Consider the following 10455-nt stretch of genomic DNA (forward strand, 5'->3'; position numbering starts at 1 on the left):
GACTCAGGCCTCATCCCCTCCCTCCTGGTCCCTTCTTCCTCAGTTCCGGTATCCCTCACATCCATTCTGAGCACTGGAGGATGTGAGAAGAGGTTTTTATTAGAAGCATCTGCGAGGTTGGGGACTGCTCAGATGAAGGATGTTCATAGGAGAAGGCAATCCAGGACTCCTCACGGACACCTGGGGTATGGGGGTTGGCCTCTGGTCCCCAAAATCAAAAGCTAGAAGTGGCCTGGCCCTTCCCCAGGAGGCCTGGAGTTGGTTTCCAGCATGGAAAGTCCAGTGCTGCCAGGCCAGCCCTGAGACAGGCCCAGACACGCAGACTGCAGGGGAGAGAGGCTACTGGAATTACAAGCGACTTAGAAGCCTGAGGAGTGCAGAAAGGAGCCATTGCTATCATCAGTGCCTGAGTCCTTGACCTCAGGACCCCTTGGGGCCCAGGAGCCATAGGTGGGATTCCAAAGGTTCTGAGGTTGGAGGCCCCTGGATTTGAGGGGCTTGAGGCCAGAGGACAGCCAGGAGCCAAGAGGGCTCCCTCCCCAGTTTGTCACACCCTCTGGACTCAGTTCCTGGGGCTGTGGGGATCTTGGGCTCTCCAAAGATCTGTTCCCCAGCCCAGAAGCCCCCTCCTCCTCCAGGGTGGGCCCCAGCTCCACCGGCAGGGGTGAATTTAGCACATCAGGGTCCTGTAATAGGAGAGTTGGGGAGCAGAGGGCTAGGAGTTGTTTTATGGCTTCCCTCCTGACCCCTAAGACCAAGATAGTCAGTGTGGGTCAGGGGGCACACCTGAGTGCAGTACTGAAGACGCTCCAAAATGCTGGCAAAGCTGGGGCGGAGCTCAGGCTGGTGCTGCCAACACTGGGTCATGATGCGGTACCTGTGAAGAGGCAGAAGTTTGTGCCTACCCATGGTTCTAAAGGACCTCCCTCCCTGGGCAGCACTCTAAACTCACACAGGCCCTGGACAGCCCCTAGGAGGGTCCATCCGGCCCCCTGCGATGACGAAGTCCAGCACCTCCTGGTTGGTGCACCCAGGGTAGGGCATGTAGCCCAGTGAGAAGATCTCCCAGAGCAGCACCCCAAAAGACCTGCATCACGAGTAGGGGAACCAGGTGAGGACCCTTAGCACAGGGCAGCCCAGAAAAGCCCTCACAAAGAGTGGCCCAGAAAAGATAGGATTAGCCTCAAGGCAGGGGAGAGGAGGATAAGGCAGGGTGTGTTATCACCAGGAGTCTGTCTTGGATGTGAAGATGCCCTCCAGGAAGGCCTCTGGGGGCATCCACTTGACTGGGAGCAAGGCCTGGTCCCCTTTTCGGTAATAACTGGCCCTACAGGAGGGAGGAGGGGAGTGGTGAATTGTTTAAATACCACCAAGGGTGCTGATAAACCCACTTGGAACAACAGCTTTCCCAACTCCTCAAGCCCCGCACCGGTAGATATCTCTTGCCATCCCAAAGTCCCCAATCTTGGCCACTCGGCTTGGCCCAGTGCAGCTCAGCAGGCAGTTCCGGGCGGCAATGTCCCTGTAGAGTTTGGCAAAAATATCACTCCCAGAATGCAGAAGTTCTAGCCCTTCCTGATCTATTTCCTTAAAAGCTACATGGAAGGGCTGTTCTTTCCTGAGGAAGTTGGGCTGGGGGGGTCCCTCAAGCCAGGATTGCTCCTAACCTGTGGATGAAGTGATTTTCCTCCAGGTAGTGGCAGCCCTGGGCTATGTCCTGGGCCAGCTGCAGCAGGTCCTGCATGACCAGAGGCGATGGCTGGCCCTGGGTCAAGAAGATGGTATGTCCATCCATGCAGGTCTCAGCACACATGGACAGGGTCTTTGGAGGGGTCTGGAGGGCTGAGAGAAGGGTCTCACCAGGTGTGGCCGGCTACACCTCAGGAAACTCTTCATGTCTCCTCCAGACATCAGCTCCAGCAGAATGAGGCGAGGGGCAGCCTGGAGGCTGAGCCCCACACACCGCACGATGTTCTGATGGCTAAACTTGCTGGGTGGGTGGTGCCCATACCCCATCACCAGCAGGGAGATATAAACCATGTTCTAGGCTCCACAAAACTGGAGAGGACTTCTGTGTCCCCAGACTTGCCACCTCTCAGCCCCAGGGTGAAGACAGGCTGTTCCTGCAGGCAGTCCCGGCTTCTCCCACCCTCCGCCCCTGCCCCGGCCCAGGTGCACCTGATGATGAGCGCCTCCATGAGGAAATCCAGCTCGTCCTGACGAGAGCAGAGTTCTGGCAAGGTCTGGAGTGGGCGGAGGAAGAGCGCAGTTTCTGAGCTGCCCTGGACACTTCAGGAGGGTGGATTAGCCCTGGCTCTAGTAATTGCTTTCCCCTCCCTGGCGCCCTGCTCTTCTACCCCAGCCAGAAGTCACACTCCCTCTCACCTTGATAGCCACCTGCAGCGGGCCGGAGTCCCCAGGAAGGCCAACTACCAGTCCCTCGTACACCTCCCCAAAGGCACCGTGGCCCAGGGCTCTGCAGGACAGGTTGAAAGGGAGTGGCTGGCCTGGAGAAGGGTCCTAGAGAGTCTGGTACCCCTTTGTCTCCCCTGCTCCTCCACATCCCTCACATGCCCAGCTGACCCTGTGTGATCCCTTGTGGCATAATGGCACAGTAGAAGCCCTGCAAGGTGACATGGACTTGCACAGAGCCAGGGCAAAACAGAGGGCAGGTGTGGGGTGACAGTCAGGGCGGAAGTCTGTGATGAGGCCTTCCCTTAAGTCCTTGCAGACACCCAGGAGGGAGGCAACTCCTGGGCTCCAAAAGAGTCATATTCTAAGTTCCCTCCCATTCCAGAATTGGGGCTGAGAGCTGACCTTGAGCAAATTACTTCCCCTTTTGGAGCTTCTTGGGGCCTCTATCTCCCCTATACAAGGAGTTTGGGCCAGTTCTCTGGGATCCGCAATTCACCATAACTGGGAGCAGGATTAGAGATGTATATTCAGAGTGCACAGGTTCTCAGATGGAAGCAGAGGACTCACCTGAGCAGAGTGACATTGGCTGGGGAAACCTCGGTGAGCCCTGCGGGCAGAGGCCAGGACTGAGCTGGGCCAAGGCCCGCATGGCAGTAGTAAGGATTGGGGGCTGTCCTGATGGCAGAGGTTCGCAGCTTGCTCAGCTCAAGCTCAGGGCCTGGCAGCCTCATCCCCCACAGGCCCTGCCACTTCTTCTGGCTCACTGGGGGTGGGAAGAACAAAAGCACACACTCTGCCTTCCCATCAGGCCCATGCTGCCTCCCACCCAGGACACCTCTACAGATGCCCCTTAAAGTAAATGTTTTCCCCAGGCCTCCCCAGCTGCCTCCTGTCTTAGAACCCCAAAGGAGTCTGCCACTACTCTATTGGGAGTAGCGGTCTGGAAGCCAGCCCCATGTGCCCCTGGGACCCCACAGAAAACCACCACAGCTCAGTGGAGAGGGGGCAGCCTTGAATCTGCTGTGTCTGCTAGATGCTCCGTACCCAGAATCAGGACCCCGCACACCACAAGGAGGCTCAGTGTCAAGGTCACCACCACAGCCACCATCAGAACCAGAGGGCCTGGGGGGGTGGGCAGGTCTAGGGAGAAAGAGAGACACCTCCAGTGGGAAGGTGCTCCCTGTCCCTTTACCCCAAGTTTCACCCAAACTTCAAGCCTCAGCTCAAGTGTTAACCTTTCCAACACACCTTCTGCTATTATCCTAGAGAGACACAACCTCTCCCTTTTGGGAACCTCTAAAATACTTCATACCTCCCATGGCAATTGTCAGTTGAGATACACATCTACATAGCCATATCTAAATATCCATGTCACCTCCCACACTGGACCACATACTCCTGGAAGGCAAAGTGTGTGCACCGATGGGCCTCTAATCCCCAACACAGTGCCTGGCACACAGTAGGTCTCTATACCATCTTTCCAAGTGCCTTACTGCCCCTTCCAGCCTGTGATCCCAGGAGTCCAGACCTTGGGCAAAGGTAGGGCATACCCATGCAGGTGATGTTATCCACAGCTAGCACCATGCCCTCTGGGCACAGGCATCCAGCCAACTGGAGCTCTGCCTGCCACTGGCAATCTCTCAACGGGCAATGACTGCAGTTAAGATACCTTCGGATCTCCACCTCTCCGTGGCTCTCTGTGACTGACAGTAAAAGAACTCATATGGTGGGGAGTGGTGTGGGGGATGTGGGTGAGGTGGGGGATATGGGGATTGGGGAGGATGTGGGAGGCTGGGTGGGGGTAGGATATACATGCCTTTTCAAGCCACATGGTTAGTCCTAGCCCAGGACTTTAGAGCAAGGAGCAGTGCCAAGCACACAGGGTGGTGGGAGAGCCTGGGCCTTCTGACAAGCCTGCACACTCTTCTGGAAACCTTGAACTCCCGAGTATTTGAATAGAACTTATAGCAGGGGAACACTTGACAAGCACTCCAGAATGCCCCATAATGGCATCACAACTGACAGCCCACTTCTCAAGTGATCCTGTGCTATGCAAAAACTAGGTGGTTTCCAGTGTAGAGTTGGTGGCTCTTAGAGGAGTGGGTTCAGGGGTTGAGGAAAAAGGCTAGGTAGGCTGAGAGGTGGGGGTTGGGGCCAATACCTGCCAGAGGCTGCAAGTAGAGCTCGCTGCTGGGGTGTATGAAGGATACCCCATCTTCCCCATTAGCCCAGTGGTTGTCAGTCTCTGAGGCATTGCCCCCTGGAAATTGAGAGTGATGGAGGGTTTGGTTACAAAAGTGGGGTGGGGTGAAGGGAGGAAGGGTGATGGGGGGTGGGAGAGCAGTAAGGGGCACATAGCTGCCTCACAGCTGGGAAGCTGGCTTATGAACAATGGGGGAGCCAGCGTCTCCCAGTGGAAATCCCAGTGTGGCCTCCTCTACACGAGCCTTCTGATGCAAGTGCTTCTGTTCACAAGTAGGTGCTCAGGGGCTAGAGAGGTGGGGAGGGAGTAATCAGCTAGAACCTGAAGGCCTGGCTCAGGCTGGCTGGGACACCTCCTGTCTGTCTGAGCCCCTCCCATCCCATATTCTCAGCTATAAAATGGGAGAGGCACAACCCACACATTCCATTTCTGTGAGAATGTAGATTGTGTGTGCAAAGTATTTATAAACAGTATAGCCCAGACGCAAAGGTTGTTTCTTGACAGAAGCATCATCTAAAGGACTGATTAAAACAGCATTGGGACTCTCCCCTAGAGTTTATGATTCAGTAGGGTGGAGAGAGGCTGATGATTTGCATTTCTTTTTAATTAAAAAATAAAAATTGTATATATTTATTGTGTTAACACGATGTTTTGAGATATGCATACATTATGCAATGGCTAATTCAAGCCAATCATCGTATGCACTACCTTCCGTACTTATCATTTTTTTGTGATGAGACCACTTAAAATCTATTCTCTTAGCAATTTTTAAGAATACATTTATTTATTTATTTTTTGCTTATTTATTTATTTTGAGACTGAGTCTCACTCTGTTGCCTGGGCTAGAGTGCCATGGCGTCAGCCTAGATCACAGCAACCTCAAACTCCTGGGTTTAAGCAATCCTTCTGTCTCAGCCTCCCGAGTACCAGGGACTACAAGCACGTGCCACCATGCCCGGATAATTTTTTCTATATATTTTTAGTAGAGATGAGGTCTCACTCTAGCTCAGGCCGGTTTCGAACTCCTGACCTTGATCCATCCACCTGACTCAGCGTCCCAGACTGCTAGGCTTACAGACCTGAGCCACCACGCCCAGCCTATGTTTTTTTTTTGTTTTTTTTTAAAGAGAGGAGGTAGGGCTCTGTTGCTCAGGCTGGAGTGTGGGGGCACAATCATAGCTCACTGCTGCCTCCTGGGCTCAAACCATCCCCCTGCCTCAGCCTCACCAGTGGGTGGGACTAGAGGCCACCAGGCCTGGCTAAGAATACATTGTATTAACTGTAGCCACTATGCTGTACAATACATCTCTGGAAGTTATTTTTCCTATCTAACTGAAATCCTTTGACTAACATCTCCACAACAGGCTCCTCCGCCCTAGAGAAGTTGCATTTCTAACAACTTAGGTGGTGCCGAGGCTACAGGTTCCAGAAACACACTTTGAGAACTACTGACTTAAACCAATCCTGCCTTTCTGTCTCCCTGCTCAGCGTGCTGAGTTCCAGGGACTGCACAACAGGAAGGGTACCTGTTGTGATGGAAAGTATCCTGGATTTAAATGAAAATCTAGGACTGCCTGCATGTGTGTGATTTGCAATTTATTTGACCTTTTCTAAGAGCTTCTGCTCTGGCCTGGAGCAGCTGAAGGAGACTTAACGCCTTTCCCACCAAGCCCTTCTGAAGGCTAGGGCCTCTTCTAAGGTTCTAACCTCACTTCACCCTCTGGGCTGCCCGGCTGCCCTCCACAGGGGTGCACCTACCCCGGTAGCCGCCGCCGCCTCCGCCCGCAGTGCAGGCCCCGCCGCCGCCCCCGAAGCCGCCAGCCGCGGCCCAGCCGAGGGTCGCCCGGGCCTCCGCGCAGCCCTGGCCGCCCTCCGCCCCCTCCTGCAGTGAGCGGCCGGCCTGCGGGGAGAGCGCCCGCGACGTCCAGCCGCCCCCTCCACCTGCGGAGCGACAGTGCGATGGCAGCCGGCTGTGGAGCACGCCCGCCTCCCCGCGGCCGGGCGCCCTCACCTGCCGCCCCGCCTCTCCCGCCGCTCCCGGGCGCCGCTGGGCGGTTCTCCAGTTTCTCGGGGGTGGCCTGAGCCCAGCCCCGGTCCCGCTGCCTCTGGTAGGCACGACCGCCGCCTCCGGCCGCCACCAGCAGCGGCTCCAGCTCGCCAGCGCGCAGCTGTGGGGCCAGCGGGGCGTTGAGGGGCGCGCACTCCAGCCGTCGAGGTAGGACACCCGCACTGCGCGAAGCTCCGTCCCGGGGGCCTAAAAATGGCAGGGGCTCCCCGCGCAGCACAGGGTTGGAGGGACCCCGAGGGACGGACGTAGAGCGCGTGCGCGCGCCTCTGGGAAGAGGACTGGGACCCCAAGGCCGAGCGCTGGGGGCGAGGGCGGCCCGCGCCCGGGGAGCACCTACCCGGAAGACGTAGGTGGCGCCACCGCCACCCCCGCCACCTCCGGCCCAGCGCCGCGACCCCGGGACCCTTTCGGTCCCGTCCGTCGCCGCGTGCTCTCCAGCGGCCGGAGACTCTCCGAGGCAGAGGAGCCGGCTCCCCGGGCTACCCTGCGAGCACCAGGGGCGGGAATCAGCCGGGCCCGGGACCCTCCCCTCGCTGCGCCGGTGTCGGGCACCAAAGAGGGAACGTCTACCCCCCTCCGGCCCGCTTACCCCAGGACAGGCGTCCTCTCCCTGCTGCCCCACGAGGATGTGAAGCGGCTCCCCGCGACTCAGGGAGAAGATCGCTGAGACGAAGACGCCGTGCGCCCGCGACACGTGGTTCCTGGCGCCTTTGCCGCCCGCGGCGCCGTAGGCTGAGATCCTGCGGGAGGCCGGCGTTGAGGCCCCGCCGTCGCCCTCCTGCCGGCCGCTCCAGGCAGAGGTGGGCGACAGCGGCGGCTCCCGGATTTTGTGTCTGAAGGACTTAGAGGCTTTGACGGGATGGGAAGACTAGATTTGCAGCCCGCAACGTTAACTTTCACACTTATTTCAGGAGTGTTAGTAGAGGTGGGGGAGCCTCAAGCCACCCTTTGGCGCTGCCGCTGGTTGGGGGCCCTCTGCTGGGCGCGAACGGGCTCCTGGGGACAGGCTAACTCGGTGGCTTTTTTTTTTTTTTTTTTTTTTTTTGACACAGAGTCTCACTTTGTTGCCCAGGCTAGAGTGAGTGCCGTGGCGTCAGCCTGGCTCACAGCAACCTCAAACTCCTGGGCTCAAGCAATCCTCCTGCCTCAGCCTCCTGAGTAGCTGGGACTACAGGCATGCGCCACCATGCCCAGCTGGTTTTTTCTATATACATTAGTTGGGCAATTAATTTCTTTCTATTTATAGTAGAGACGGGGTCTCGCTCTTGCTCAGGCTGGCTTCGAACTCCTGACGTCGAGCAATCCGCCTGCCTAGGCCTCCCAGAGTGCTAGGATTACAGGCGTGAGCCACCGCGCCCGGCCTAACTCGGTGGCTTCTACCGCCACACTTCCCGGGGGTCGCTGGAAGGAGGAGCACTGGGTCGCCCTGGTTGGGTGTCGCTGCGGTACGTGGCCTCGCTTGACCGAACGGCAGAATCGCGGGGCATCGCCCACCCGGCCCGCCCACCAGCCCGGCCGGCGCTTACAGGTACTGGCCGGGGCCTGGCGCCCGCCACAGCTGCACGCCTCTCAGCCGCCCGGCGGCGCCCACAGTGACCGCCACGCCGCTCCCCGCGTACGTCCCATCGCACTGTGCCTGTGTGGGCCCGCGCCGGCCGCTGGCCCCGCAGGTGGAGAACTGCCAAGACCGCTCGGTGCCTGGGAGCAAGCAGGGAGGAAAGGCTCGAGCCCCCCGCCGGCCAAGGTCTGGGCATGGTAAGCGGAAGAGAAGGGAGGAGCCGGGAACCCACCTGAGGGATTTAACGGGAGAGTTGGCTCCACGCCGCTAAGCGGGGCGGTGACTTTCGGGTCCCGGGAGCTGGGAGCTGGCAGGGGCGAGGATAACGGAAAGCGCACCTGGGACCCTGAGCTGGAGCAGAGAATGGTGCCTGAAAGGTGACAGGGAGCCAGCGGTGTAGGGAGAGGGCACAGAATGTTAACGGGGAGGGAGGGACAGGAGATAAGAGGTAAAGAGATTCAGAGGTAACCCCGCAACAGCAGCCCTCGCTGCCCGCGCCACACCCAAGCCGCGCCGCGCACCAGGGCTCGCTCGCTCCTGCAGGCCCGCCGCAACCCAACCTCAGTGGCAGAAGCCCGGCGGAAGCCCGCTCATGCCTCCACCGTTTCTCTCCTCGAGAGCGCTTCCCAGTGACCGGGCGCACTGAGCTCGGTTCTGCAGCCCTCGCCCCAATCCTTGCAGCACTCAGATTGGGGGCCTGGCCCGCAGGCAGTGCTGAGACCCGGGGGGCTGTCCCTCCTTCCCAAGCTCGGTGATCCGGGTCCTCGGATTCGCGCTTTCCGCCCTCACTCCAGGAGCACGGACGGGGAAGTTTGGCCACGAGGGTTCGAGGCCACTGGGGGCACGGCCTGCTGCGACTGCCCGTCCCCAAGCTCAGGAAGGTGCCTCTGGCTGGGCGGTTTCCTGACCGCCAGACCGCACTTACCCGCGGCTCCGAGCCACAGCAGCAGCCGGCCCCGGCTGTCCATCGCCCGTTCGGTCCGCTGCACCTGAAGTTGACAGCTCAGACCCAGCCACTGCAGCCCAGGCTTATAGCCGGTCTGGCCACGCCCACCCCGGACCCCAGGATGCTGGAGGAGGAAAGGGCGGGGCGTGAGGGCAGCGGGGTCCCCACGCTTCCGGGAGCAGCCTTGCGCAGCCCGTGCGCAGGTGCCGTGGTCTCCAGCCATCGGGTGTGCCCCAGGCTGCCCCGGCGAGCGTGGTGGGCTCCAGGTAGGGGAGGTGTCCCATCCCAGACATCAGGCACGGACTTCTACGTTCCTAAGGACAGGAGCAGTAGTGGTGGTGGTGGGTGTGCTCCTGTGATCCCACATGGGGAGTACTTTTTTTTTTTTTTTTTTGAGGCAGAGTCTCACTCTGTTGCCCAGGCTAGAGGGCTGTGGCGTCAGCCTAGCTCACAGCAACCTCAAACTCCCGGGCTCAAGCGATCCTACTGCCTCAGCCTCTCCAGTAGCTGGGACTACAGGCAAGCGCCACCATGCCCGGCTAATTTTTTTCTATGTATTTTTAGTTGGCCAATTAGTTTCTTTCTATTTTTCTACACCCGGGGTTCTCACTCTTGCTCAGGCAGGTTTTGAACTCCTGACCTTGAGCGATCTGCCCGCCTCGGCCTCCCAGAGTGCTAGGATTACAGGCGTGAGCCACTGTGCCTGGCCAGGAGGCCGAGGCGGGCAGATCGCTCAAGGTCAGCAGTTCAAAACCAGCCTGAGCAAGAGCGAGACCCCATCTCTACAAAAATAGAAAGAAATTAGTTGGACAAAATTAACTGGGCATGGTTGTGCATTCCTGTAGTCCCAGCTACTCGGGAGGCTGAGGCAGAAGGATAGCTTGAGCCCAGGAGTTTGAGGTTACTGTGAGCTAGGCTGATGCCATGGCACTCTAGCCTGGGCAACAAAAACTGCTCCAAGGAAGGGCTCATTACTTGTCATTCCTTATGTCTTTCAGTGCCTTTATGAGTGCAAGGTTGAACCTCCCTTGCTGGCCTCATACAATTCCATTGCGTTACACCTCTGCACAACCTCTTACTGTGATGGGGTAAAGTACTGGACCATATATCAGAAGATCTGAGGGCTAGTACTCGCATCTCTAGTCAATGGGTGTTGTAGCACAGGCCACACAACTGATCTGAGACAGTTTTCCCACCACCTGTAAAATCATATGAAGGGAAGTGGCTCTGTAAACTACAAGGCACCCTGTAACTGTGAGGGCCAC

General features: G+C 58.2%; 1 protein-coding gene across 1 annotated transcript; it reads right to left on the minus strand.

The window, feature by feature from the left end:
* Positions 1–79: 79 nt before the first annotated feature.
* On the minus strand, positions 80–9413 carry LTK (leukocyte receptor tyrosine kinase). The gene is made up of 19 exons (XM_076004634.1): positions 9170–9413; positions 8477–8656; positions 8213–8384; positions 7276–7426; positions 7024–7170; positions 6630–6786; positions 4577–4675; positions 3966–4118; positions 3460–3555; positions 2983–3178; positions 2386–2476; positions 2179–2243; positions 1861–1990; positions 1668–1765; positions 1430–1522; positions 1226–1327; positions 953–1087; positions 787–877; positions 80–686 (listed from the first exon to the last, which is right to left on the minus strand). The coding sequence occupies exons 1-19, from the start codon at positions 9411–9413 to the stop codon at positions 360–362; spliced, it is 2727 nt and encodes a 908-aa protein (XP_075860749.1). The 3' UTR covers positions 80–359.
* Between the last annotated feature and the right edge of the window lie 1042 nt (positions 9414–10455).

Source organism: Microcebus murinus, chromosome 6, assembly GCF_040939455.1.
Source record: "Microcebus murinus isolate Inina chromosome 6, M.murinus_Inina_mat1.0, whole genome shotgun sequence".
Classification (NCBI taxonomy): Eukaryota; Metazoa; Chordata; class Mammalia; order Primates; family Cheirogaleidae; genus Microcebus; species Microcebus murinus.

Bases quoted from the DNA above. Each gene is read 5' to 3' on its own strand.
- LTK (XM_076004634.1), bottom strand. From the start codon at position 9,413: ATGGCTGGAGACCACGGCACCTGCGCACGGGCTGCGCAAGGCTGCTCC. The intron at 2,244-2,385 runs GTGAGAGGGAGT...CGCCCACTCCAG, and splicing joins CGCTGCAGGTGGCTATCAAG to ACCTTGCCAGAACTCTGCTC. The intron at 687-786 runs GTGTGCCCCCTG...CTCCTATTACAG, and splicing joins GTCTTCAGTACTGCACTCAG to GACCCTGATGTGCTAAATTC.